A 23,816-nucleotide genomic window follows, 5' to 3' on the forward strand; every position below is an offset into this window, starting at 1 on the left:
GGCTTTACTTAATTTAGCCATAATATTTATTTTATAATGTTTTAAAGGTAAAATGCTGATTGTGATGAAGATCAGCCGTCTATCCATTACGTGCACAAACAAAATATGAAAGCAGTCTTTTTGTTTCTTGCTACTTTTGAGAGGAGGTGATTACAATTAATGGTAGCGCGGCCAAGTGGAAGAAAACTCTTTGTTTAATTCATTAATAATTCAATTTAGTAGGAACACAACAGTTGATTGAGGAGGTGGCCAGTTGAGTGCCATATGACAGGACTCCATTTACTTCTCGGACATGAGAGTAGATGCACCTACTTTTGTGCAAAACTCTTCAGACAAATAAAAGGCACGTGCCCTACACAATATTAAGGATCCTATACTCTGTGTACACTTCAAAAATAGGGATAAACAGTAGTGGATTCTATTTTATGTTTCTCGAGTTGCTACTAATTAATGTGATATCACCGGTCCAAAATCTGTACAGACCGCCCCATTTAGATTAACTAATGATTAATTATAGGACCTTCCCAATATCTGTGCTTATTTAGATTCTATTGGGTGATTTCTCTACTCCTAAATTAATATACGAGAGACTTATTTACATTATATGAGAGGTAGGAAACTCCTCAATCCTCATAACTTATGAGTAACTATAAATGTTAATTTTAGACTTAAAAAAGAATGCACTATTAGCTTAGGAATTCACCGGAAGCACAAAAAACAGAATAGAATGAGCTTATCAGATATTTTTTTTTTGTTTCATGGGAAAGATTAAAATTTAAGAAAGCATATCAATTTCGTTTTTAGCAAAAGATGTAATCTGAACATAAAGAAATGTGGAAGTTTGAACAAAATTTTTATGACATCTCAAACGAAAATTGTAGAATTTTCAACATTGTTAGGTTGCCAAAAGTCTCAATACATATCAAAGTATTCATATAAAACAATGTTTGCACAACATATATATGTCAATATAAATAGCTTCAATTAGCTGGGTTGCTATGTTAAAGAAATCATGTACAATGTAACAATCTTTATAAATTATGCAATATATCTATCACGTGAACAATTATAGTCAAATGATCATCACAATGCAAATATTTTTGCAATCTCTCCACACTCGCACACAATTAGATTATTATTTTTCTTGAAAAGATTATGTCACATGACATCATAAGATGTAAACTGGGTTTCAAGTGCTTAAATTCTCAAACATTAAGAAAAAAAATTGACAAGAAAAAAACTATGGACTAAAACGATAAAACACAAACTAAACTTTGATGCAAAAAGTCACAGGTAAAAGCAATCAGGTCTTGATTTAGATATCCCAACTGCACGAACATGGAGCTAAACTTTCACAGAGGGTTCACAAAAATTGTTCCCTCTTAATCCTAAATTAAAAAAGTTTTATGCTTGCAATTTTCTTCTTTAATCTATAATAATTTATATAAGGGGAAAAAAAATGACGGGGGCATTCAAAGGGCAACAAAAGCAGGTCAAAGGAACACTCACAAACAAGGACAGTCTCACAGTCACACAAATAGTTGGAACTTGGAAGCTTCAGTTTCTTTAAGTGCTTACAATGTTCACACAAACAGATACATACATACATGCAATTAAGATTTTGCCCATATTCATTCATTTTTATCTCAATATATGTGTATGCGTATTATTTTTTCGTGATTCAATAAAAAGACAGGCTGGAAGGATCCAAAATACAACCCCACTTCCATTAATTATTAGAGAGATGACATTCAACCCAACCATGAACCATCCATTCATAATTCATCTCCTTCTCTCTAGCAAAACAAATTGATATTTCCACACACAACACGCATAATAAACCCATTCACAAAAAAAGCTTACAAAAAGCAGAAATAAAGAAGCATTGTTGCTTCTTTTCTTTTCTTTAACTCCTTTTCTTGTTGCCTCTGCTTAGCATCTTTACCTTTCTTTTTCTTTTATTCTTTCATTTTATTTTTATTTTTTTTTACCCTTTTCCTTTTTCTTTCCTCTGTTCTTTTGCCCCTCATTCTATTCTTTCCTTCGTCTTTGAGTAAATTTTCTTGCTTTGTTTCCTATCATTCTCTTCGCTTGCCTCTACCAAATTGCCTTCTTGTTTATTTGATTAGTAAAGTAGAGTTGCTTTAGTTTTTAAGTAATTTTCTCATCTGGGTTCTCTCTTTCTTATTTTGCTTTGAATTTGATCTTCTTGGGGATTTTACAGTGATGATCTTTTCTGTGTTCTGCTCATCAAACTGTAAAATAACTCAAGAAGAAGCAAATTTTCTTTGTTGGGGGAGTTCATTTTTTTTCTTGCTGCTACTACTACGGTCTAAAATTGTTTTACTTTCTTTGTTTTTCTTGTAGTTTCTTGATCAAAATACTTAAAGTTGTTAACTTTTGTTGAGGATCCTTGAGTTTCTTATAGCTACAGTTCTCTGTTAACATGGGACTCTGTCATGGAAAACCAGTTGAAAACTCACAAAACAGATCACAAAACGAGGCACTCCCTTATGAAAACGAACCTCAGCCAAATTCCCAGAAATCAAAAGCATCATATTTTCCATTTTACAGCCCAAGTCCACTACCAAGTCTCTTCAAGAACTCACCAGCAATACCAAGTGTAAATTCAACTCCTTTGCGCTTTTTCAAGCGCCCATTTCCTCCTCCTTCGCCTGCAAAGCATATCCGTTCATTGCTTGCAAGGAGGCATGGTTCTGTGAAGCCTAATGAGGCCTCAATTCCTGAAGGAAATGAAAGTGATATTGGTTTGGATAAGAATTTTGGATTTTCAAAGCAGTTCGTTGCTCATTATGAGCTTGGAGAAGAAGTGGGGCGTGGGCATTTTGGATATACTTGCTCTGCCAAGGCTAAAAAAGGAAGTTTGAAAGGCCAGGATGTGGCTGTCAAAGTTATTCCTAAGTCAAAGGTCCCTGTTCTTTTTAAATATTTTCTTATCGTTTAATTAATTATTTTGATCTTTGTGGTTCTGGGTATGTTTGTTTGTTTAAAAATGCAGAAGCATTGTTGATTTTTCTTTTAGCTTGACATTTTGTTTTGCAGCTTTAATTGCTTGTTCTCTTCATGTCTAGATGTATTTGTCAATTGAATTGCGTAATTGGGGACTTTTGATCAAAATATTATGCTGGGACTTGTGCTTTAACTTTACTAGATTTAGCTTCAACTTTGTTTTGTTCCTTCGGTGAAATTTTTGTGTATTAATTTTTTTTTTTGCTGATTTAGAGCATCTTTAGAGATTGAATATGTTTTGCGATTGTCTGATTTTTTTTTTTTGGTTTCGTTACCTGTTGAATTGTTGGAAGGAGTGGTGGTTAGCTTAAAAGTGATATTGGATATCATCATCTAGAAAATATTTTATATTCGGGGTTACCCATGAAGGGATATTGGATATCATCATCTAGAAAAAATTTTATATTCAGCTAAAATATTGGATGCAATCAGTGAGTGTGTTGCTCTTGTGGGTAACGAAAGAAACAATTTTTGTACTAATTAAAAGCTCATCAATGGTTTTCTATTTCATCGTGATATTCATATGCTTTCTTGCAATGTGACGACGATCCAGCTGATGAACCTCAGTGGTCAATAATCCAGCTGATAAACCTCGGTGGTCCCTATTAGTTAGTGACGATTGGATTTCAATTTTTGACTTAGATTATTTTGAAAAGCAGTAGTAAATTAAAAATATAGTAGTGATTATGTCATTCTATCATAACCTGGTCCAACCCACAATAAGGGCCTTGTAATCTTCTTCCTATTGCTAAACTTCACTTGTTGACAAAGAAAAGGATGATTGGAGTCATTTTCCTTCAGGTTCATCGTCCCAAGCATGAAAATCACCAATTCACCATTCTTGATGAGTACTGTTGTCTGTTTGTTTGACTGAGGAAGGCATTGAAGTATATGTTAATATCTGGCAGATGACTACTGCAATTGCCATCGAGGATGTGAGACGAGAAGTGAAGATATTGCGAGCTCTTACAGGGCATAAGAACCTTGTGCAGTTCTATGATGCTTATGAAGATGATGACAACATTTACATAGTAATGGAGTAAGTCTAATTTCCTCAACATTTTCTTAATATAGACCCTTGTGCTGTTCTATTATTATCATGTCTTAATGGTTCCTGATTCTGATACAAGGACTTGCGTAAACATCTGCGTTTCTTGGCTCCCTGGGATAAATACAACAGTCCATAATTCATACTAGATTGTGACTGAATTTGACTCGACATAGTTAGTTAAAAATATTGTTCGTCTGTATATTCCTTCCTTGGAAATGAAGATTCGCCGGCTAAATGGTCTGTGGCTCAGTCAAAATATTTGAGCTTTAAGCTTTTAATATTAACTGGGGAAATAAGTCTTTTCAAGTGGCATATGCTAACTTATTTGGTTTGTCCTTTCTTCTTTGTATTTTTTGGCCTGTCAATGTGTTTATTTTCTTCCAAAGTCATGACCAAGATCCATTGGATGTTTAGAAACTTCAATTATTTTTCAAGCAAAATATTGGAAGCTATGACATAAGTTCTTCACGTTCTGACTTACCCTCCATCTAATGTTGCAAGATTGTGCAAAGGTGGCGAGCTATTGGATAGAATACTTTCAAGGTACACATATCTCTTGTCTATTTTCCCCTTCATGGTGAATCCCTGGCCTGTTTGCCAACCTTCTGACTAACTTACTCTCCATTTTTGTTCTCTAGGGGTGGAAAATATTCAGAAGAAGACGCAAAGATTGTTATGGTTCAAATTTTGAGTGTGGTAGCGTTTTGTCATTTCCAAGGTGTGGTCCACCGTGATCTCAAGCCAGAGGTAATTAACTCATGCAGATAATCATTTATAACTTTTTGATAATTCAGAAATTCAAATAATTTTGGATTACCTTCCCTGTATGTCAGTTTGATTGTAAAAATATATATCTAGTAAAATTAAAGTTACTTTGAACAAAGCTAACAAGGATTATTTTAGAGTTAATATGCACTGCTGTGCTTCCAGTGCTTTCTTTTCTGGGTCTCGCTATGTGTTTCTTAGATACTGCTTGTGTTTTCCTATGGCACACTTAATATTCTTGACCAATTGCTGGATGCAGTTATTGAGGACTTCGTTTTAGTTTCACATTTCTTTTTCTTTTTAATTTCAATCCAAGTTTATTTACTCTCACATTGTGATTTCCTCTTCTTATTGTATTATGTTATTTTCTGTTATAGAATTTTCTTTTTACTTCTAAGGAAGAGAATTCATCCCTGAAGGCCATTGATTTTGGACTCTCTGACTATGTAAAGCCAGGTCAGAAATACTTCCTGATGCTTTCTTCCTAGTTTATGTTGAAAATGCAAATTGATTTTTGACCATTGGAATCTGTTTCAGATGAAAGGCTGAATGACATAGTAGGGAGTGCATATTATGTAGCTCCTGAAGTACTACATCGATCATATGGCACTGAAGCTGACATGTGGAGTATTGGTGTCATTGCTTATATTCTGTTATGTGGAAGCCGTCCTTTTTGGGCTAGAACTGAATCTGGAATCTTTCGAGCTGTCCTTAAAGCAGATCCAAGCTTTGACGAAGCCCCTTGGCCTTCTTTATCCCCTGAGGCGATTGATTTTGTGAAGAGATTATTAAACAAGGACTACCGCAAGAGACTAACTGCTGCTCAGGCTCTGAGTAAGTCGCTGATTTAATCATTTATTTGCAGTTAAATGGGATATCGTCCATACTTGTAACGAAATCTCTCTTTGACGGTCGACAACTTGAATTCCATCTTTGTGGTTCATTTTTGGTACAGAAAAGTATTAATTGCAGAGAGACTAAGAATGTGGCTTGATTATCTTGCTTCTTCATGTATTGAGCCCCATAAGTACATGGTTATTCATATTCTTGTTTGACAAAAGATTTCTTGGAATTTTCATGGATACTGTTTGTTATATTTTGTTTAGGTCATCCATGGCTGGCCAATTCTCATGATGTGAAGATACCATCAGATATGATTGTATACAAGCTCATAAAGGCTTATATTAGCTCGTCTTCTCTACGTAAAGCAGCACTGGGGGTAAGTGTGACTCATGGCCCCTATTTGTTACTGTTGTAATGTTTTCATGTTTTGACATATGGTAAGTTTGAATCCTAAAATATCTCTTGTATCTGCCACTGATTTATAATTTTGATCTTATTTGTGTGTGTGTCTACACACTAACACTTTATAACCAAAAGACCTGTCTAAACGCAATTCCTTAGTTATAGTTTATTCCATAATGTTTGATTAGTAGAATCAAATGGAAAGGAGATGGAATCTGCTTTCTACTCCCTTGACTATTCCTATTTTTGGTTGATAATATTACCAGGAATAAGGATTCCTTTGGAATCAGGAATTTCTGACTACTAGAAAATTTTAATTCCAATTCTAACTATGGGTTAGGAATCCTGATTCCTTCTAAAATTTTGTTTCCAATACATTTCTTATATTAATGTAGTTGAGATGAAATAGCTACATAAGCTTCTTTTGCAGGAGAGTAAAGCTTCTTTTACAGGAGATTGCTGTTGAAATTTAAATTTTGTAAGGATAAGAAATAATGATTCTTGACCCGTAAATCCAAATACCTTTGTTGACTGGAACTAGGATTCCTCCTTATTCCAATAGAGTGCTGACTCCTAGTAGAATATCAACTAAACATAGGAATTGCTGTGAGTCGGCTATTCCTCCAACCAAACATAGGTTTGAGACAACCCCGTGGTGTCAATATTCAGTTGACAGGAAAAATATTGGGAAACGAGAAAAAAGTGGTTAATTCTGTTTTCTATATTTGTAACTTTGACGTAGGCACCACACACGGGGAAAAGTTTTCATGAAACGATCATCTTATTGTCGCATCTTAGTTAAGTTAAAAGATGCACATTTGGACTACGTCGATAAAGTGAGTCTCAGGTGGGCCAGTCGCACCACGTTAGTACACTGAGGTGGTACACCCAGCCCACCTAAGACTATCTGTGATAAAGTTGAATAGACAGCAGTAATTCCATTGCCAGAAATGGTAAATCAAGGGATGACATTGAAACTGAGATCAACGTATTCAATCATCCTGAGTGAGAAACAAAAAATTTGTTTGACATGAACATGTAGCCATGATTACAGTAACCAAACTTCTGCTAATTGTCTGAATTCTTCAGATTTACTTGTATCCTTGTTGGAAAATTTGATGCTTAAATGTGGGAGAAAATAAATTGGTTAAGTTATGCTATGCTGACAGGCTCTTGCAAAGACATTAACAGTGCCTCAGCTTGCTTACCTCCGGGAACAATTTACGTTATTGGGGCCAAACAAGAATGGATTCATTTCTATGCAGAACTATAAAATGGTGAGATCCTTTTAATACTCTTGTCATTTGAATCTTCTGTATTTTCTCTAGACAATCTAAACAGTGTCAGACTTAACAGGCAGTGTCGAAGAACTCCACTGACGCAATGAAAGACTCACGGGTTTTAGACTATGTTAACATGGTAAGGACTCTTTCCACTTTTGTTAACTTCAAATTGATCTACTACAAAGATAAAAATAGATAGAAAAGAGCTTATTTTCATGTCTTAAACGCTGCAGATTGGTTCTCTCCAATATAGAAAACTCGATTTTGAAGAATTTTGTGCTGCTGCCATAAGTGTGCATCAGCTGGAAGGAATGGAGACTTGGGAGCAACATGCAAGACATGCCTATGATTTATTTGATAAAGATGGCAACAGACCCATAATGATTGAAGAACTTGCCTCGGTATGCTCTCTCTTTATTTCTTTACACAGGCATTGATGCTATACAGAAGATACTGACTGATACTTATGTAGATATACAAGAAAATGATATCTCCTGTTATGTCGTCTAAAATCTGATTAATTCACTTCTTACAGGAGCTGGGACTCAGCCCATCAGTACCTGTTCACGTTGTTCTTCAAGACTGGATAAGACACTCAGATGGCAAGCTTAGTTTCTTGGGGTTCGTTAGACTTCTACATGGGGTCTCCTCTCGCACATTTCAGAAAGCTTGAACAATAGAAACTGTTTTTCTTTCTTTCTCACTCCAACGTCTCAACGGGACAAAATGCATGCCCGGCTAGCTTGAGAGCTACCATGAATAACTCGGCATTCATCTCAATTGTCGAAATGGGTGCCTCAAGTTAGAAGTACGGCCAATCGGCATGCATTACTCGCGAAGCCATCCTTGGCAAGTCATCATCTAAAGTTTTTCTTAGTCTTCTTCCCCATATTATATGAGGTTTTGGTTTCAAGGATTTAGTTTTGTGGTTGTCATTGAAAAGTAGAGGATTGTACAGATTAAGAGTAGTTGGGCCAAAATGTATGTAGTGTAGAAAAGAGCTTAAAACTTGAGTGAGTTCTGTGGCTTTGGGGTTTATCCCCTGGTGTACCCCTTGCCTCTGTCTCTCATAATAAATTATTCTTGTGCCCTATCTATGATGAACATTTATTCCATGGTAATTTTTCCGGCTCCTTAATTTTTCTTGAATTACCTTATACTTCTTTAATTTTATTTTTTAAGAATAGGTAGGGGGCAAAGCTTAAGTTAATTTTCAGCCCTTGCATCTCAAGAATTGAATTCGGGTGATTATGTAAAGGAAGCTAATTGAAAATTACACGATCCAGCCTTGGAATCAGGAGCTTATTAGTTAAAAACTTAAAATTAAAATCAAGGTAAAGACATTTCTTTACATTTATTATATTTCACTTTTTAATGTGTTCTGTATGATTCATTAATAAAAATTTGCTTGTTGGACACATACGATGAAATTAGCATAAAACAATACGAGTTCATTAAAATTAGTCTGATGAGATAATTAGACTGTAACCTTTGGTTATGTTCGAGAGTTTAGGATTAAGTGTGAGATTAAATTAGTTTTGAGATTAAATATTCTATCTTTGGCAACTTTGCTTGGATTGGATTAGAGAGGATTAAACTTAAATTTAGTCCTTAAATTATGGGATTAACAATTCCAATTTATAAGTGGGTTTAGATGGGATTAGAATAGGAAAAAAAAAAATTGTTCATTTGTAATATTTCTTTCATATATAACACCATTTTTTATTTATCACTTAAAATTTAATTAATTAATTAATTTATTTATTCATGATTTACTTGAAATTTATTTTTTATTTTGCTTTTATAGTCTAATTAAAATAGTACTTTTACTCCAATAAAATTAACTATTTAATAATTTATTACAATAATTGATTGTATTAAATTTAATAATCACTGATGTGATATTAAACATAATCATGAAAATTAATAATACAAGTAATTAAATGATTTTATATATATTATTTGCTAACCTTTTGATAAAATAAAATATATCTAAAATATCTTATAAAAATTAATTAAATAATTAAATAGTTTTATTAATTTATATTTGTTTATTATGATTATGACTGTCCATAACTAATTTACTATGTATTTAATTTTCTAATTAATTACCTTTAAATTAATTTTAATTATTAATCTTAAATATTCATAACTATTTTTAATATTTAAATATAATTTATATTATCCAATCTAATATTGTACCAAACATAATATAGTATTATATAATTTAACTTAATCCAATCTAAACTAATTCAGTCTAATCATAATATTTAGTTTAATCTAATCTTGTGTGCTAAACGCAGTCTTTATACTTTATCACAAATTTTTTTATTATACCCAAATTCTAATATATTTGAGGTTACAATATCTCTAGTCTAGTAGTCTCTTAATTTTTTTAAAATTAAAAGCAAAAGAATAAAAGGCTTAAAAATCTTTTAAAAAAAATGAATTTCGTATACTCTTTCTGTTATTGGGCATTACTCTTATGTTGATAATTTATAGGATGGTGCATAAAGTTCTTCATTAAATATTGAAAAAGTAAAAAATCAATTCTAGAAGTCTAGAACATGACATATCAACAGACAATAATAATTTCTTTCAACAACTAGCACTCAACTATGCCAAATAAAGTAGTTATTTAAGACAATTTTCACTCAAAAGTAAAACTTACATATTAGGATTAGATTAATTAATTAATGATTAAATTGAAGAGGTCAATTATGTTCTTGTTAAAGAGAAAAAATGGGAAAAACAAACCCGCAAACGAATTTTACATCACTGCCACGTCGCGCTGCATCGCCATATCACGTGCCGACATGGCAAGTATCTGAGGGCCCCAGGCGATGACCTGGCAAGATCTAAATTACAAAACGCCCCAAATCTATAGCGTCCTTTTTCTTCCTTCTTCGTCAAAGGCATCGCATCATACCTGTTCAACCAACGCTTTCATGTTCTTGTTTCTGCAACTTCAATGGCGACAGTTCACAAAACGCAGAGGCCAAAAGCAAAAACGGCAGCCAGATCCCCAATTCTGATTCTCTTCATCTGCATATCCGCCATTGTATTTCTCTGCGTGTACTCCTCTCAGCTTTCAACAAACGGGTTCTCGTTCTCCAAAATGACCATAAGAAACCTGATGAAACCCAAGCACAAGAGGCATCACACTCTTCACGATAAGTACTTGTATTGGGGCAGCAGAATTGACTGTCCTGGTAAGAATTGCGATAAATGTGCGGGCCTCGGTCACCAAGAATCCAGCCTCCGGTGTGCGCTCGAAGAAGCCATGTTTTTGGGCAGGTATGTTAAAAAAATTAAAGAATTTCGTTTCATTAGAATTTTTTGAAATTGGGATCTTGGCAATTGCTCCAAAAATGAGGTAACTGTATGCATTTTGCTTCATTTAGTAGTGCTCTTGTTAAATGACAGAATCTTGGATTAGATTGTTATGGTAATGACTCAAATGGGGGTATATTGAGGCTTGTTTGTCACTATGTATATGCGCAATGGATGGATGGTTGATTGTGTGTTGTAAAGAAAATGTTGTTGTTTTCTTGTATTTTTTTTTAATATTAATTTATCTTTTGGCTGTTAGCAGAACATTTGTGATGCCTTCTAGGATGTGCATCAATCCCATACATAATGAGAAAGCAATCTTTCATCGTTCTGATGATGGAAATATGGAGGAAAGGTAATTTCCTGGAACTATTTTCCTGTTGTATTATTTTCATAATGGTGGTGCGTTGCTGTTTCAAAAGAAATCTCATTTTAGGGTTATCTTTGGTTTTTTTTTTTTTTTGTTTTTTGTTCTTGGACGTTTTAATTGTCCAAAAATAAAAAAAAATGATCAGGTAATTAACACAAGTGGAACTTGCTTTTTTTCATTTTGTAGGTGGGCTGGTACTACTTGTGCTATGGATTCCCTGTACGATTTGGAGCTTATATCAGAAACTGTACCAGTAATTCTAGATAATTCAAAAATTTGGTATCATGTGCTGATGACAAGTATGAAGCTGGGAGCTAGAGGGGTTGCTCATGTTGAAGGAGTTAGTCGGGTTAATCTCAATGATAATAGGCGCTACTCAAATCTCTTGCTCATAAACAGAACTGCAAGCCCTCTGTCGTGGTAATTTGATGAATTTTATTATGGTGGCTTTTCTTTGCCATTTTGTTTTGTTCTTTACTTATTTTCTACTTGAGACTCGGAACCCGAGATTGTTACCATTAGGAGCCAATAGAGAGGGCGGAAGGGAGGGACAGGAGGGAGGTGGTCAGCCGGGTTCTGGGGTTAATGCAATTTGTCTTGACAAGTTTAAAGAAATAGTTTTTTCTCAGAGTATTCTGAAAACTTAAGGACAGGGTGTGGAATATTTTTTACATATAACATGATTTACATTGAGAATTATTTGAGTTAAGACTTTTTTTGCATTTCACTAATTATAGACTGGGTATACAAATGATTTGGAGAAAGTGGATATACGGTGGGAACTTTTTCCCGTGTATGACCTCTGGGTCTCGTTTTAAGAGTTAATTCTGACATCCTAATGCCTTTTCTTTTCTCATGTATTAATTTAATTAAATATTGATTGAAATAATTGTGACCTGTGGAGCCTCGTTTAAGGTTTTACTTAGTGTAGTTGACTATTGGCTTGAAGTGCTTAAGAGTCTTGAATTATTCTAGTCAAATTTGAACTGGGATTCTTATGTTGTAATTGATTTTTTGTGGTGCCATTTGAATAATTTAAGACATTGTTCGTCTTACATAACTATTTCTTGGTGGAAAATTCTTGTTGTTTCTGTTTTTTATGGATCAGTTTGAGATTATTGAATCATCCTACCTTTGCGAGACACTAAATATTTGTAATCATTCAGGTTTATGGAATGCAAGGATCGGAAAAACCATAGTGCTTTAATGCTGCCACATTCATTTCTCCCATCGATGGCAGCTGAAAAATTGAGAGATGCAGCAGATAAGGTTTGTTCTGCAATGCCATTAGTGTTCTTTTTTCAGTGGGGGAAAAGTATTTATTGATTGTCTCCTGGATGGTGCAGTCTATTTTTCATGTTCTGTTCTAACAGATCTGCAAGGAACTTGATGTGTTTCCTTGGGTGCAGGATAATTAATGCATAGATGCAGCTACATTTTATTGGCATTACTCATAACTTAAGTATTTTAGTAATTTGAATATATTTGTGGCAAGCTTGTAGTCAGTGAAGTTAACTCATCTTCTTTGATTTTGATTTTACATGTTTGACTAAAAAAGAAGAAGAAGAAGAAGATGTTTTTGGGTGGGGGGACGACAATGGTGGTTAGAGCTCATACTCCAACCTTTGTACCATGCATAAATCAAGTTTGCCACACATTTGGATCTTGAATACTAAAATTGTAGAAGGAGGTGTGCTAAGTTTGGGTTTGATTCATCCTCTTTTAGATCAATGATGAGCCAACAGACGCTAATGAGGACTATATATATTTGGTTGCTAAGATGGCTAGGTGGTGGTTAAAAAGGACGGGGTTGATGGTCAGCACAAGTGGATACAAATAAGATTGTTCCCTTTAGGTTGCACGATACAACATTGCTGGTAGAAGTGATTTGTAATTGTGTTAAAAGATTATTTGCCTGTGATAGCTCTAATGTGATTAAATCAAGGACATCCACTGGTTGGAATTGAAAGAGCTATTTGTCTAAAAGAAGTAAAATGAAAAAGAAAAACTTTGGGAGAATTGGAGGAAGCAGGACGAGTTAAAGAGAATGCTAATATTATTAAATTCTAAACCTTGTTCTTCATTGAGCAGATGATTTGCGATATTCAAATGGAGGAGTGGATTTACTGATCATTTCTTATTAGTCATATAAAGAAACATTCGCTAATTGTTTTACAATTTGAAGCAGTTTCTTAAATTTGGAAACATGTTGTGGGTTGTCAGTGCTTGTCAAGATGTGTGTACATTCTTTTATGATTCCATAGGTCATTAAACCAGTCCTAGAGGTAATGCTTATAGTTATTTGCTGGGAAATAAACTCACGACTATATCCAAAACTAGTTAATCGAAATCAAGTGAGTGCTATCTTTATGGATTTCCTGCATCAGATAGCTTAGATAAGGGCGCTTTGCTTATCTATCATAATTTAGATTGATGAGTTTTATTTGTTATCGATGAATTGACTAAGAGAATATTAACCAATTAAGTTATACCTGTAAAACACTACTTTAAACACTCTTATTAATATTTGCAAGGTTCAGCAGTTTGTGTCTTTGCTTGCTTAACATACTGCAGTTTATAGTGTTCATGGAATTCCTACTGATATTTGCAAGCTCTGGCAGTTTTGTGTTTCTTCTTGCTTAATATGCTACCGTTTATAGTGTTTGAGGAAAGACTATCCTTTATAATGCTCTTTCAACCTAATACTTAGGCCATGAAAATTTTTGTATCCACAGATAAAGGCGCTTCTTGTTGATTATGATTCCATCCATGTTCGTAGAGGGGATAGATTAAAAACCAGAAAGGACAGGTATGGGGTTGACAGGAGCCTATTTCCTCATCTGGACAGGGACACGCGTCCAGAGGCTATCCTTTGCAGGATAAAAAACTGGGTTCCACCCGGACGGACTCTTTTTATTGCTTCAAATGAGAGGACGCCTGGTTTTTTCTCCCCACTTGCTGTCAGGTAAAAGTTCTAGTGCACAAATGGTATCTGTTTTTTGAAATTCAGCTATCATGATTTATATGCAAAGCAGAACTAGTTATTATCTTATGGGAATGCAAAAACTTTCTCTTATCAGACATGTCTGAAGCATGTACAGATTATTTCTTTCATATGTTCGGTTCACAGTTAGATGATGGAAATTTTTTTTTTTTTATTTTGATTACATGAGACTATTGCTCAGATTACAACTCATATTACATGAGAATATAACTGATATGTACAAATCAGACTATAACTGGGACTAACATACATCAAATCTAATGGAGCGCTGCCCAAATTTTAACCCTCTCAAATATTCGAGAGATGTCTACTCCTCGCACTGGGGCAAAGAAACAGACTGCCTTCACTCAATTTTATTTGAGGAAGAAAACACCCCCACATGCATTGTGGGGGTTCGAACTGCTGCTCTCCAACTTGGAGAGCAGCAGCTCTCACCACTCGGCCAAAGGCCGAGTGGCAGATGATGGATATTTATAGCATTAAGAGAGACTATTTTTCCTGCATGAGGGGAAAGGTGGTGGAGGGGATCAAGCTGTCTGTTATCCATGTAATGTTTTAACTACTACCAGTACATATAGGCTTTAGCAACCATGATCTGAAAGGTTCTTTTTGTCTGAAAAATGGCAAAGCACATTCAAGTGTTAGTGGCATACTGCCATATTAGTGATGGGGTAGTATTGATGGTTGAAGCAGTGGAGAAAATGGAGGTAGCTGAGATGTTGTAGTGGTCACGGAGAAAGAGGGTTGTGCATGTATATGTGCGAGTGTATAGACGTTGGGTCTCTCTGATGATATAGCTTAGATGTCGTGGTAGTGAGGGCAACGGTGAGATGATAGAGTAGCAAGCCAACTATTCAGACTTCTTTTAGATTCCAACAGTTTGCATATGATGGTCATTGATTTTGTATTCGATGCCTTTCATTTTGCTTTCTAAAGATATTTTTAGCATGCTTTTATATCAATGAGGGCTTGAAACTAACAATGAAAATTGTTCGAGAATTTCATCCATTGGTAATTTGACCTTATATTTCTTTTCCAGATACAACCTGGCATATTCCTCGAACTTTAGTGACATCCTGGATCTTGTGGTTGAGAATAACTATCAGTTATTCATGGTTGAGAGGCTTATCTTGATGGGAGCCAGAACATTCATTAAAACATACAAGGAAGATGATAACGATCTCAGCCTCACTGATGATCCAAAGAAGAACACCAAGAACTGGCAAATACCTGTTTATACCATGGAAGATCAGGAATGCTGAAATTGCTTTCATCGGAATCCCTTCATCGACCGACTAGTTTGCTACCATTCTTTGGTGCCAGGATACACGGAGTTGTATATCAAAATCTTGTACCTTCAAGCGAGAATTAAGATTACGGGGGAAACTGAAATCATCCGCGGTTTGTCATGTAAATTTTGCTGAAAAGGACTACACAAGTGATACGTATTCTTTAATTATAGTACATTTTTTGTTTCTCAATTACAGAAAATTTAAAACCCAATTTTGTATGTACAGGAGTTGGCTAGTTCCAGCTGTTATCAATTTTTTTATTCTTCATGTAATTCTCACAAGTGTATTTTTTTGCATTTAGTCACCCATTTGCTTTACTTTATCCTGAAGCTTGATCGATGAGGTTACCCTTCTTATCCCTATAACATAATAACATATACCCTTCCAATTTGCGAATGCGAATGCAAACGCCCATATCTTATGCCCACAACATTGGTTAATTGATGCTCGATAGCAACGCTGTACACTGCTTTCGGCTAGAGCCACCAATATATTTTCCGGCACGGACTAGACAAATCTTGGACCCATCACCAACAAATTTTCTTTTATTTCTCCTTCAACTGCCATGTGCTATTGCTCCATTGGATCCCTCAATACCTAGCACTCTCATTTTCTTCTAATATTTCTTTAGAGCAGTTATCTTCGTTTTCTGTGTATAGGTGGCAACGACTTTAGAAAATCTTTGGCCTACCTTACATGATATTTATTATTATATATAATTGGAATCAATTCGTTATCACATCTACTTTTTTTAATTTTTAATTTTTAATTTTTCCAAATTATACCCAAAAATGCACTTCAACTAAAGTATTCTCATTATCTTTACCATTTTCTATACATAAGCCCTTATTTTATTCTAAATTTCTGCTGATATAACTTTTCAAATAAAAATGTATCATGAGAATTATTGACATATGTCAAAAGATTATACGGCAGCTTTGTAAAAACAAAAACAAAAAAGTGACAAGAACAATTCGATCTTGAATTTTTTTTTGGACCTTTTTTAGACCAATAATTCATTATCAATTAAAAAAATAAAATAAAACATAAAAGTAAATTGTTGCATGAGTGATGAGTTTAAAATAAAAGTTAGCAGGGCCCTGAGTTTCAATGTTTCATACCTAGCTCCAAAGAATTAGCCACTTCGGCCTTGGTCGGAGTGGTGGGCTGCAGCCCCCATAAAAGTATTTGTGAGGGCTAACGTGCTTATTTATTTAATATTTCAAAAATTTCCTCTCCCTCATGCAATACGAGTGGAGTATGGACATCCCTCTTCTGTAAGGAATTATTTGTCTGGGCATGTACTTTACAGAATTCAATGTAATAATATAAGTTCCAATCATGTATTTCTGATTGTAAATATCAATGTAATATATTTACTATAATAATAGTTATAAATATCTGTGTAATGCAGTAATATGATGATTAATCAGTATTAAAAAAAAAAAAACTCCAAAGAATTAACATCGACTAAAGCTTTTAAGATTTCTAACGTCATGTCAAGTAATGTTCTTATTATCACGATCAATCAACATCAAAGTAACGTATGTGTGGCCAATTTCGCAATTTGGGGCCTAATCAATTATCAAGAACCAACAAGCATAGTAAGACGGCAACTCTAGTCGCTACACATGCACACAGCACACTCACCATTCGCCAATACAGGAAAGAAATGTGTTCGGAGAGAAAATCTTGCGCTTGATATGGACATCAATTTGTACCTCTTTTCAACGGTTTTAAACCATTAATAACTCTTTCTTTTTTTTTTGTGTTTGTATGTTTCTTTTAAAAGATATAAATTTGTAATTTGAATCTATTCCTTAAAAAGAAAAATTTATCTATAACCCAATCAGCTCTCACCATATAAGTTCTCTCACGTCTTTATCATCAATTGAAGTGAATTAAATTGGGGTGCAACAACATTATTGATCTTGATAATAGAAACCAAGAAAGTTCTTATAGGAAATATCTGGTTGAGGATTATTGCATTTTCTTCCTTAATTTTTGAGAAAATTACACTTTTTCCCTCATACACTTTTGTTGTAATAATAATAATCCCAATACAGTGATATTAAGAATTTGTTTATATAGTGATTGAGCCTTCAACTTCTAAGTTGCCTATTTAGTATAACTTATCTAATAGTCATAAATATTTATTTAATCCTCATAAGCTCTTATAAAAATTATTATTATTATTTTTAGTAGAGCTTTTGAAAATTAAATAAGTTATTTACTTTTTACTAGCAAAACCTCAAATTTTGACTTTTGGAAGTAGATGTTAATTTTTTTTTAAATATTTAAATATCTAAAATATACTCTACTTATTTAACAATCTTATTTTATACTTTTCATAACATAATTTTTTGTAAAAACTCTTATTGACAATTAGACAACTAGATTCTTTTGATTAAAAGCTCTAATTGTAAAGTTCTACTAACAAAAACTTTACTTAAATAAGATCTAATTGAAAAGTTATATCAAACATAGTTTAAGTTAAAATATTGTGCATGAAGGTGAATTTATAAATTGATTGCCGATGATTTCAACTATATTAACAGTGATCTACCTACAAAGACAACAACATGTTAAATACTTAAATGTACTGAATAAAATAATTGCGAATAGAATGCACTTTTAAAATGTGAAGCCAAATTTCGAGTAACAAAAAAGAGATATTTTTACGTTTCATTTATTATAACTTACAAACATATTTTCAGTACCAAAATAAGTAACAGAGCAATGAAATTATAAGTGAGCCAATTGATGAATTCCTTTTTTTCTTTAAAAAAAAATGACTTAAGGAGGAAAAAAATTGTAATGGTGGGCCTCCGGTTTATCTCTAACACGTGGAAAGCCAAGACTAATTTATCTCACGTAACTGGCACGTGCCATTCGTAACATCAGTTACTCGCACGTACGCAGCAGTATATATAAATTGCTCACACCGTCAGCGGAAATCAAGCGAGGAAGTAAAAAGTCTTGAGATAGCGTAGAGATTACACCATCGCCGGAATATTCCTTATTTTCAGGTGAATGAGATATCTTTATTTTTTAAATTTAAAAATAAGATTGCTTTACACAATATTTAGTGATTCTAAATGAAGAAATTTTGAGTTTTGTAAAGTAACTGAGGATCGTGTAACTTGAGTGTTATTGTTTCTTCGTTCTAGAGATTGAAAATTTTCAAGTGCTTAATCTTTATTCAAATTCCGAATTCATTATTGCCTGATATATTATTTCTGTTGAAACGTATTCGATTGTGATGACAATAGTATTCTTTTTGGAGTAATTTTGACGGCTTCAAATGCACTTTTGAATTTTGTGTCAGTTCTCTAGTGTTTGGGTGAACTACACATAAATGCTTTCTCACTTTCTGACATTTAATGAAAACTTCAAGCATTTTTTCAGAGAAATAATTGAGAAGTGCTACTCTAAACGGTATCTGTTTTTGGAGTAAAAAAACACTTCATTGGTGATCTTTTAGTATATATATAAATAAATAAATGTATATTATTGTAAGTTCTGTACATAATGTTAAAGATTGGAAACTAGTTGTTTGTTGGTCATGCTTCGTCTTACATGTTATGATTTTCTGATATTCCTTTGCATTCTTAGCGACCCAACAGAGCAGTATTCCTTTATTGGAGAATCTTAACTTCTAGCCTGTCCCAGCTAGATTGTTTTCAATCATCTAAAAAGTGTATAGGGGATGTGAACGGTAATTTTAAAGCTTTTTGCAGGGCGAAAAGGTGAACTAGCTCTTTGCTAAAGAGCCATTGTTCTTCTGTTGTCATGCCATACCTTGTCCGTGAGCATCTATTCATTGGAAACATATCGGATGCAGCAGACATTCTCCAAAATGGTAGCGCTGAAATTACGCATATGCTATCAGTTTTGAGCTCTGCATCCATATCATTTTTCACTGAATGGCGTAGCAGTCTTACGATCCCCTCCAAGGAGATTAAGAAGGTTTATGCTGGTGGATCCGGTGATGGTGGCTCGGGCTCTGTGGATGATCTAGGTGATGGGTCAAGAAGCTGTTTGTCCCCCACAAAACTCTTGTACTCATTGGAATATGCTGGCAAGGATTTGAAGCTGGTGAGAATGACTGTGCCTATAAGAGATATGGAAAGTGAGAATTTGTTGGATTATTTGGATGTATGTTTTGATTTCATTGATCGGAGAAGAAAGGAGGGGGGTGTTTTGGTTCATTGCTTTGCAGGAGTGTCCAGGAGGTATGTTCGTTATTGATTTTCCATATTTTATTTTATCAACATATCTACTCTTGTATTTTCATTCCTAGCAATTGTAATGATATACTAGTCAAACTCCAATATGACATATAAACATTCTGTAGATTATAGGCCAAAGGCTAAGTCTCACTTCTTGTTACAACTCTTTTGTGCATATAATTTTTGGATATTTGCACAAAAACACATTTTTATATAACTTCAAGGTTATTGAAAGTAGCAGCTTTCTCCTTATTATCATTTTTTTTTGTTGGGTTTTCTTACATGGTTCCTCAATGCTGACAAATTATTATTAACTTGAGAGTTTTTTGTTGTCATGAGTCAGTCCCTTCAATACTCATGCAAATGCCCCAAAAAAAAAAAAAAATCCATAAATATTTTTATGCTTCATCTGCTCTTAGATTGTAAAATTTCTGAATACTACTTTATTTTCCATAAAATCTGGGATATATACACTATATATGTTCAACTCTATTGACCTGAATTGGCATTAATGAGGATGACAGCAATGAGTTATACTATCTACAAGAACTAGTTCTCAACACTACCTGTTAATTAATTTAAAATAACCTTAAAAGGAAAGAGAACAAAAAAAAAAGTTAAAATGAGGTGCAAATATAGTAATGCTGTTTATGATCCGAAAAAACTGGAACATAGATTGTTATTGATTGTAGACAGAAACCTCCTCATAATCCTTTAAATTTTCTAAGAACTTTAATGTACCTGAGGTTTTCATATCACTGAATTTATGCTACTGATGATAGCACTGGAAAGCTATCTAGTTTTTGAGCTTTTTGGAGCCTTCTTTTCTAGTAATGCTGTTTATGATCCGAAAATACTGGAACATAGATCGTTATTGATTGTAGACAGAAACCTCCTCATAAGCCTTTAAATTTTCTAAGAACTTTAATGTACCTGAGGTTTTCATATCACTGAATTTATGCTATTGATGATAGCACTGGAAAGCTATCTAGTTTTTGAGCTTTTTGGAGCGTTCTTTTCTAATTTAGATATTGATGGACATTGTTATAATAATTTACGACTTACTATACATGCAAAATCATGGCAATAACTTATACTGTTATCTGTTAATTTGATTTATTTATGAGCTAAAGTGGATAACTATGAATGTTACAGAAGATATTTTGAGAGCATCTCACTGAAATAATTACTTGACTGCCCTGTATTTTGAAATTGATTAATTATAAGTTGACCGATGACAATTGATAAGACACGTGAGTTTTGATATTGGAAAGCGAAACTTTTAAATTGCCAGTAAAATTCATTTTTGAGAACAAACAAATTGGTTATTGCATGTCCTTCGAGTTTTCCAAGCTGGCTGAAATACTTTTGCTATGTTTTTTTAATTTTTCTGGTCAATGGTGTCCGAAGTTTGTATGTTTTCCCACATTCTTATTACACACAAAACTATTATTTGCAGGAACAGTTGATTGCTTATACTTTTTTTTTTTTGGGTTGTTGTGTGTGTGTAGCACGTTTAATCATCCCTATGTGTGAAAGTAATTTTGGTTAATATGTTACTTTGCTAATATATCAGAAATTGTCCAGAAGAGGCCTACATTGTTATAACTTTTCAAGTTTCCTGAATTGTCAAGTCTTAAGGGTTTACACCCATCTTTGCATGTGTTCGTTGCAGTGCAGCTATCATTACAGCATATTTGATGAGAACTGAGCAACTATCTTCAGAAGGTTTGAACAAATTCATTTTTTCTTTGGAGTACTATGAGTCTACACAGTCGTATTGTCTGTTTCTGTCTGATGAATATGAAATATGTGATTGTCATTTCAAACTTACATTTTTTTTGTTCTCTTTTTCCCTTTTTTTTTTCTTCTTTCATTTTGTCCATGCATTCCTGCAGATGCACTTGAATCTCTACGGCAGAGCTGTGAGTCTGTTTGTCCCAATGATGGCTTTTTAGAACAGGTGATTTTGACATTGCATTAGCAGTCTGTGGTTTATACGCTAACACTAAGTTTTAACTCATGTCTTAAAAGCTGTCATATCTTTGTAAATGTATGCCTTTTCCCCTATTGCAGTTGAAAATGTTTGAAGAAATGGGCTTTAAGGTCAATCGTGGTAGCCCCATTTACAAGCGATTTCGCCTGAAAGTATTAGGTTAACTCCTAATCTTTCTTCACTTTCCTGCTTTGTGCAGCCTGATATGTTTAAAGATGCTTTTGGGGATAAGCGATGCATAATGATTTCTGTGTATTAGTTATGTTTAGATAACTTAGAAATTCTTGATACTGTCGCAGTGAAGGTTGTAAACTTTTAGGCAGATAACTTTGAAACTATGCTGGACACGAGAGAGAATTACTATAGATGTTGTCTGCTGGGCAGTTAGTGCAATGGTTCAAGTGGCTTCAATGTCAAACTGGATTTAAGGATTATATGTTTCTAAGTGATGGGGATTTGTTGAGACTGGCTGCGCATTAGTGTGGTGTCTTGAAGGGTTTTTTCCTAGTGAGAATGGCCCTGCTAATATACTATGTTCATTTTCATAAACATTTTCCTAGGTCATGACGCCTAGTTGGAGCACAGAATATGAATCTTTTGACTTTGTGCTTGATTAGTTGAATGGTGGAAATTATTGCACTTTCTGTCCATTCTAAGTTTACATGAATGGCATTATCGATTGCTTATCTCAGTTGTATTCTTTTTACTCCCACCATTCATATAATAGATAATAATGTAGAGAAACATAGAATAGATAATAATGTAGAGAAACATAGAACTGTTTGACGTAAAAGTTTGTACGAATTCACCTTTTTTGCTATTCTTACTGTACTTTTTGGCAAAAGAAAACTTATCATAAAATGCCTAAAATTTAATGACTGTCCTAGTTATAGTTATTTGATGACTAAGAAAATGCAAATAGTTGAAGTAGATCAGAGAGATCTGTGAGATAGATTGTTAACTGTACTACCTAGGCATGGTTTTGCTTTGCCATGTTTTCCCATCGAAGCTATTGGTTTCTTAGGGCAACCTATAATGGTTTTGATAGGGACAAACTCTACAATGTTCTGCCCCTATAATGCTGTGGTTCATCACTAAGGAGTCATTAACAATGGTTTCCTGCCCAATGTTCTCAGGTGATTCTTATAATCGTGGAGAGAAAATAGACAGTTCCAAATTTGGAGCTGATCCTGGCTTGCCAGTGGAAGTTTTGTCAGGAGTAGAAGCAATTCCAAATGGAGGAGATAATCGTACCCCTGCGTACCGGTGCAAGAAATGTCGAAGAGTTGTTGCCTTGCAGGAGAATGTCGTGGATCACATTCCTGGTGAGGGTGAGACAGCCTTTGAGTGGCACAAGCGGAAAAGTGGCAATCGTTTTAACAGATCTGATGAGTCTGAGTGTTCTTCTATATTCGTTGAGCCCCTTCGGTGGATGACAGCAGGTAAACTTGATACCTACCTTCTTACCTGAAGAATTTCTGATATTCTTGGCCGCCTTCAATATAAATATTGATATGGATGAATGTTATACCACAATCTGAAGCCATATTGATAACCTGCTGCAAACTCAGTCCAAGGTTAATTCTAAATATCAGTAATAGACAATGATAGGTTTTTGTACACTTCCAAGTTTTTATTAATATTTTTGCTGATTGTTGTCTACTCAGTTGAAGAGGGCGCATTGGAGGGAAAGTTATCCTGTGCCCATTGTGAAGCACGCTTGGGTTACTTCAATTGGTCGGGTATACAATGCAGCTGTGGAAGCTGGATCACCCCAGCTTTCCAGCTCCATAAAAGTCGTGTGGACAAGAGCACCGTCTAATATTTGAAGTAAAATCAAAAGGGAGCCCATCAGCTCGCCCTAGAAGATCAACAGCCAATGCTTTGTGGCGTTTACATATACCAATTATACAGTCATATAACATCCAGGAAGAAAGTACCCCTTGTAGGAGTTCAACATTTGCTTGCTTATGACGTAATTTGCTGGGGGGTTGCACTTTGAATTGTGGGGCTTTCATAGTATAATGTTAAAAAACTGTCGTTTTGAGGGATTTCAAGGCTGAAATGTGAAGGCGGGGGGTTTCCATCCTTTGGCATAATATTTGAGGCGGTTTCTGATTTTGTTTGTTAGATCAACTAAATAATTGCAAATCAGGACTTTGCTAAAATAATTCCACTTCGCTTTTGTTTTTCGTTGTTATTTTGGTATTGCATT

The 23,816-nt window shown here is 34.2% G+C and overlaps 3 protein-coding genes across 6 annotated transcripts; all 3 read left to right on the forward strand.

The window, feature by feature from the left end:
• Positions 1-1,682: 1,682 nt before the first annotated feature.
• On the forward strand, positions 1,683-8,503 carry LOC18039864 (CDPK-related kinase 7). The gene is made up of 11 exons (XM_006430476.2): positions 1,683-2,929; positions 3,939-4,069; positions 4,583-4,624; positions 4,720-4,828; positions 5,224-5,302; positions 5,384-5,680; positions 5,953-6,065; positions 7,261-7,368; positions 7,448-7,510; positions 7,608-7,775; positions 7,910-8,503. Exons 1-11 carry the CDS (start codon positions 2,447-2,449, stop codon positions 8,045-8,047), a joined length of 1,731 nt encoding a protein of 576 aa, XP_006430539.1. The 5' UTR covers positions 1,683-2,446; the 3' UTR covers positions 8,048-8,503.
• A 1,787-nt stretch (positions 8,504-10,290) lies between these two features.
• LOC18038893 lies at positions 10,291-15,659 on the forward strand. Of its 3 annotated transcripts, none has more exons than XM_024182417.1 (7): positions 10,291-10,671; positions 10,970-11,062; positions 11,264-11,497; positions 12,244-12,346; positions 12,636-12,680; positions 13,813-14,042; positions 15,121-15,659. In XM_024182417.1, the coding sequence occupies exons 1-7, from the start codon at positions 10,346-10,348 to the stop codon at positions 15,341-15,343; spliced, it is 1,254 nt and encodes a 417-aa protein (XP_024038185.1). In that variant the 5' UTR covers positions 10,291-10,345; the 3' UTR covers positions 15,344-15,659. The 3 variants fall into 3 exon arrangements, with proteins under 3 accessions (XP_024038185.1, XP_024038186.1, XP_024038187.1); XM_024182418.1 differs by having other exon boundaries at positions 12,639-12,680; XM_024182419.1 differs by lacking the exon at positions 12,636-12,680.
• Positions 15,660-18,342: 2,683 nt separating this feature from the next.
• Positions 18,343-23,799, forward strand: LOC18039987 (dual specificity protein phosphatase 12). 2 transcript variants are annotated; one of them, XM_006430479.2, is made up of 7 exons: positions 18,343-18,402; positions 19,114-19,608; positions 21,281-21,333; positions 21,504-21,568; positions 21,682-21,760; positions 22,738-23,043; positions 23,269-23,799. In XM_006430479.2, exons 2-7 carry the CDS (start codon positions 19,166-19,168, stop codon positions 23,421-23,423), a joined length of 1,101 nt encoding a protein of 366 aa, XP_006430542.1. In that variant the 5' UTR covers positions 18,343-18,402; positions 19,114-19,165; the 3' UTR covers positions 23,424-23,799. The 2 variants fall into 2 exon arrangements, with proteins under 2 accessions (XP_006430542.1, XP_024037269.1); XM_024181501.1 differs by having other exon boundaries at positions 18,349-18,402; positions 19,104-19,608.
• Positions 23,800-23,816: the final 17 nt, after the last annotated feature.

This window comes from Citrus clementina, unplaced genomic scaffold (assembly GCF_000493195.1).
Source record: "Citrus clementina cultivar Clemenules unplaced genomic scaffold, Citrus_clementina_v1.0 scaffold_6, whole genome shotgun sequence".
Taxonomy (NCBI): Eukaryota; Viridiplantae; Streptophyta; class Magnoliopsida; order Sapindales; family Rutaceae; genus Citrus; species Citrus x clementina.

Coding starts and splice junctions, on each gene's coding strand:
- LOC18038893 (XM_024182417.1), top strand. CDS start 10,346: ATGGCGACAGTTCACAAAACGCAGAGGCCAAAAGCAAAAACGGCAGCC. Junction 11,063..11,263: donor GATGGAAATATGGAGGAAAG/GTAATTTCCTGG, acceptor TTCATTTTGTAG/GTGGGCTGGTACTACTTGTG. Junction 12,347..12,635: donor TGAGAGATGCAGCAGATAAG/GTTTGTTCTGCA, acceptor TGACTAAAAAAG/AAGAAGAAGAAGAAGATGTT.
- LOC18039864 (XM_006430476.2), top strand. CDS start 2,447: ATGGGACTCTGTCATGGAAAACCAGTTGAAAACTCACAAAACAGATCA. Junction 4,625..4,719: donor TTGGATAGAATACTTTCAAG/GTACACATATCT, acceptor TTTGTTCTCTAG/GGGTGGAAAATATTCAGAAG. Junction 5,681..5,952: donor AACTGCTGCTCAGGCTCTGA/GTAAGTCGCTGA, acceptor TATTTTGTTTAG/GTCATCCATGGCTGGCCAAT.
- LOC18039987 (XM_006430479.2), top strand. CDS start 19,166: ATGCCATACCTTGTCCGTGAGCATCTATTCATTGGAAACATATCGGAT. Junction 19,609..21,280: donor TTTGCAGGAGTGTCCAGGAG/GTATGTTCGTTA, acceptor TGTTCGTTGCAG/TGCAGCTATCATTACAGCAT. Junction 23,044..23,268: donor CCTTCGGTGGATGACAGCAG/GTAAACTTGATA, acceptor TTGTCTACTCAG/TTGAAGAGGGCGCATTGGAG.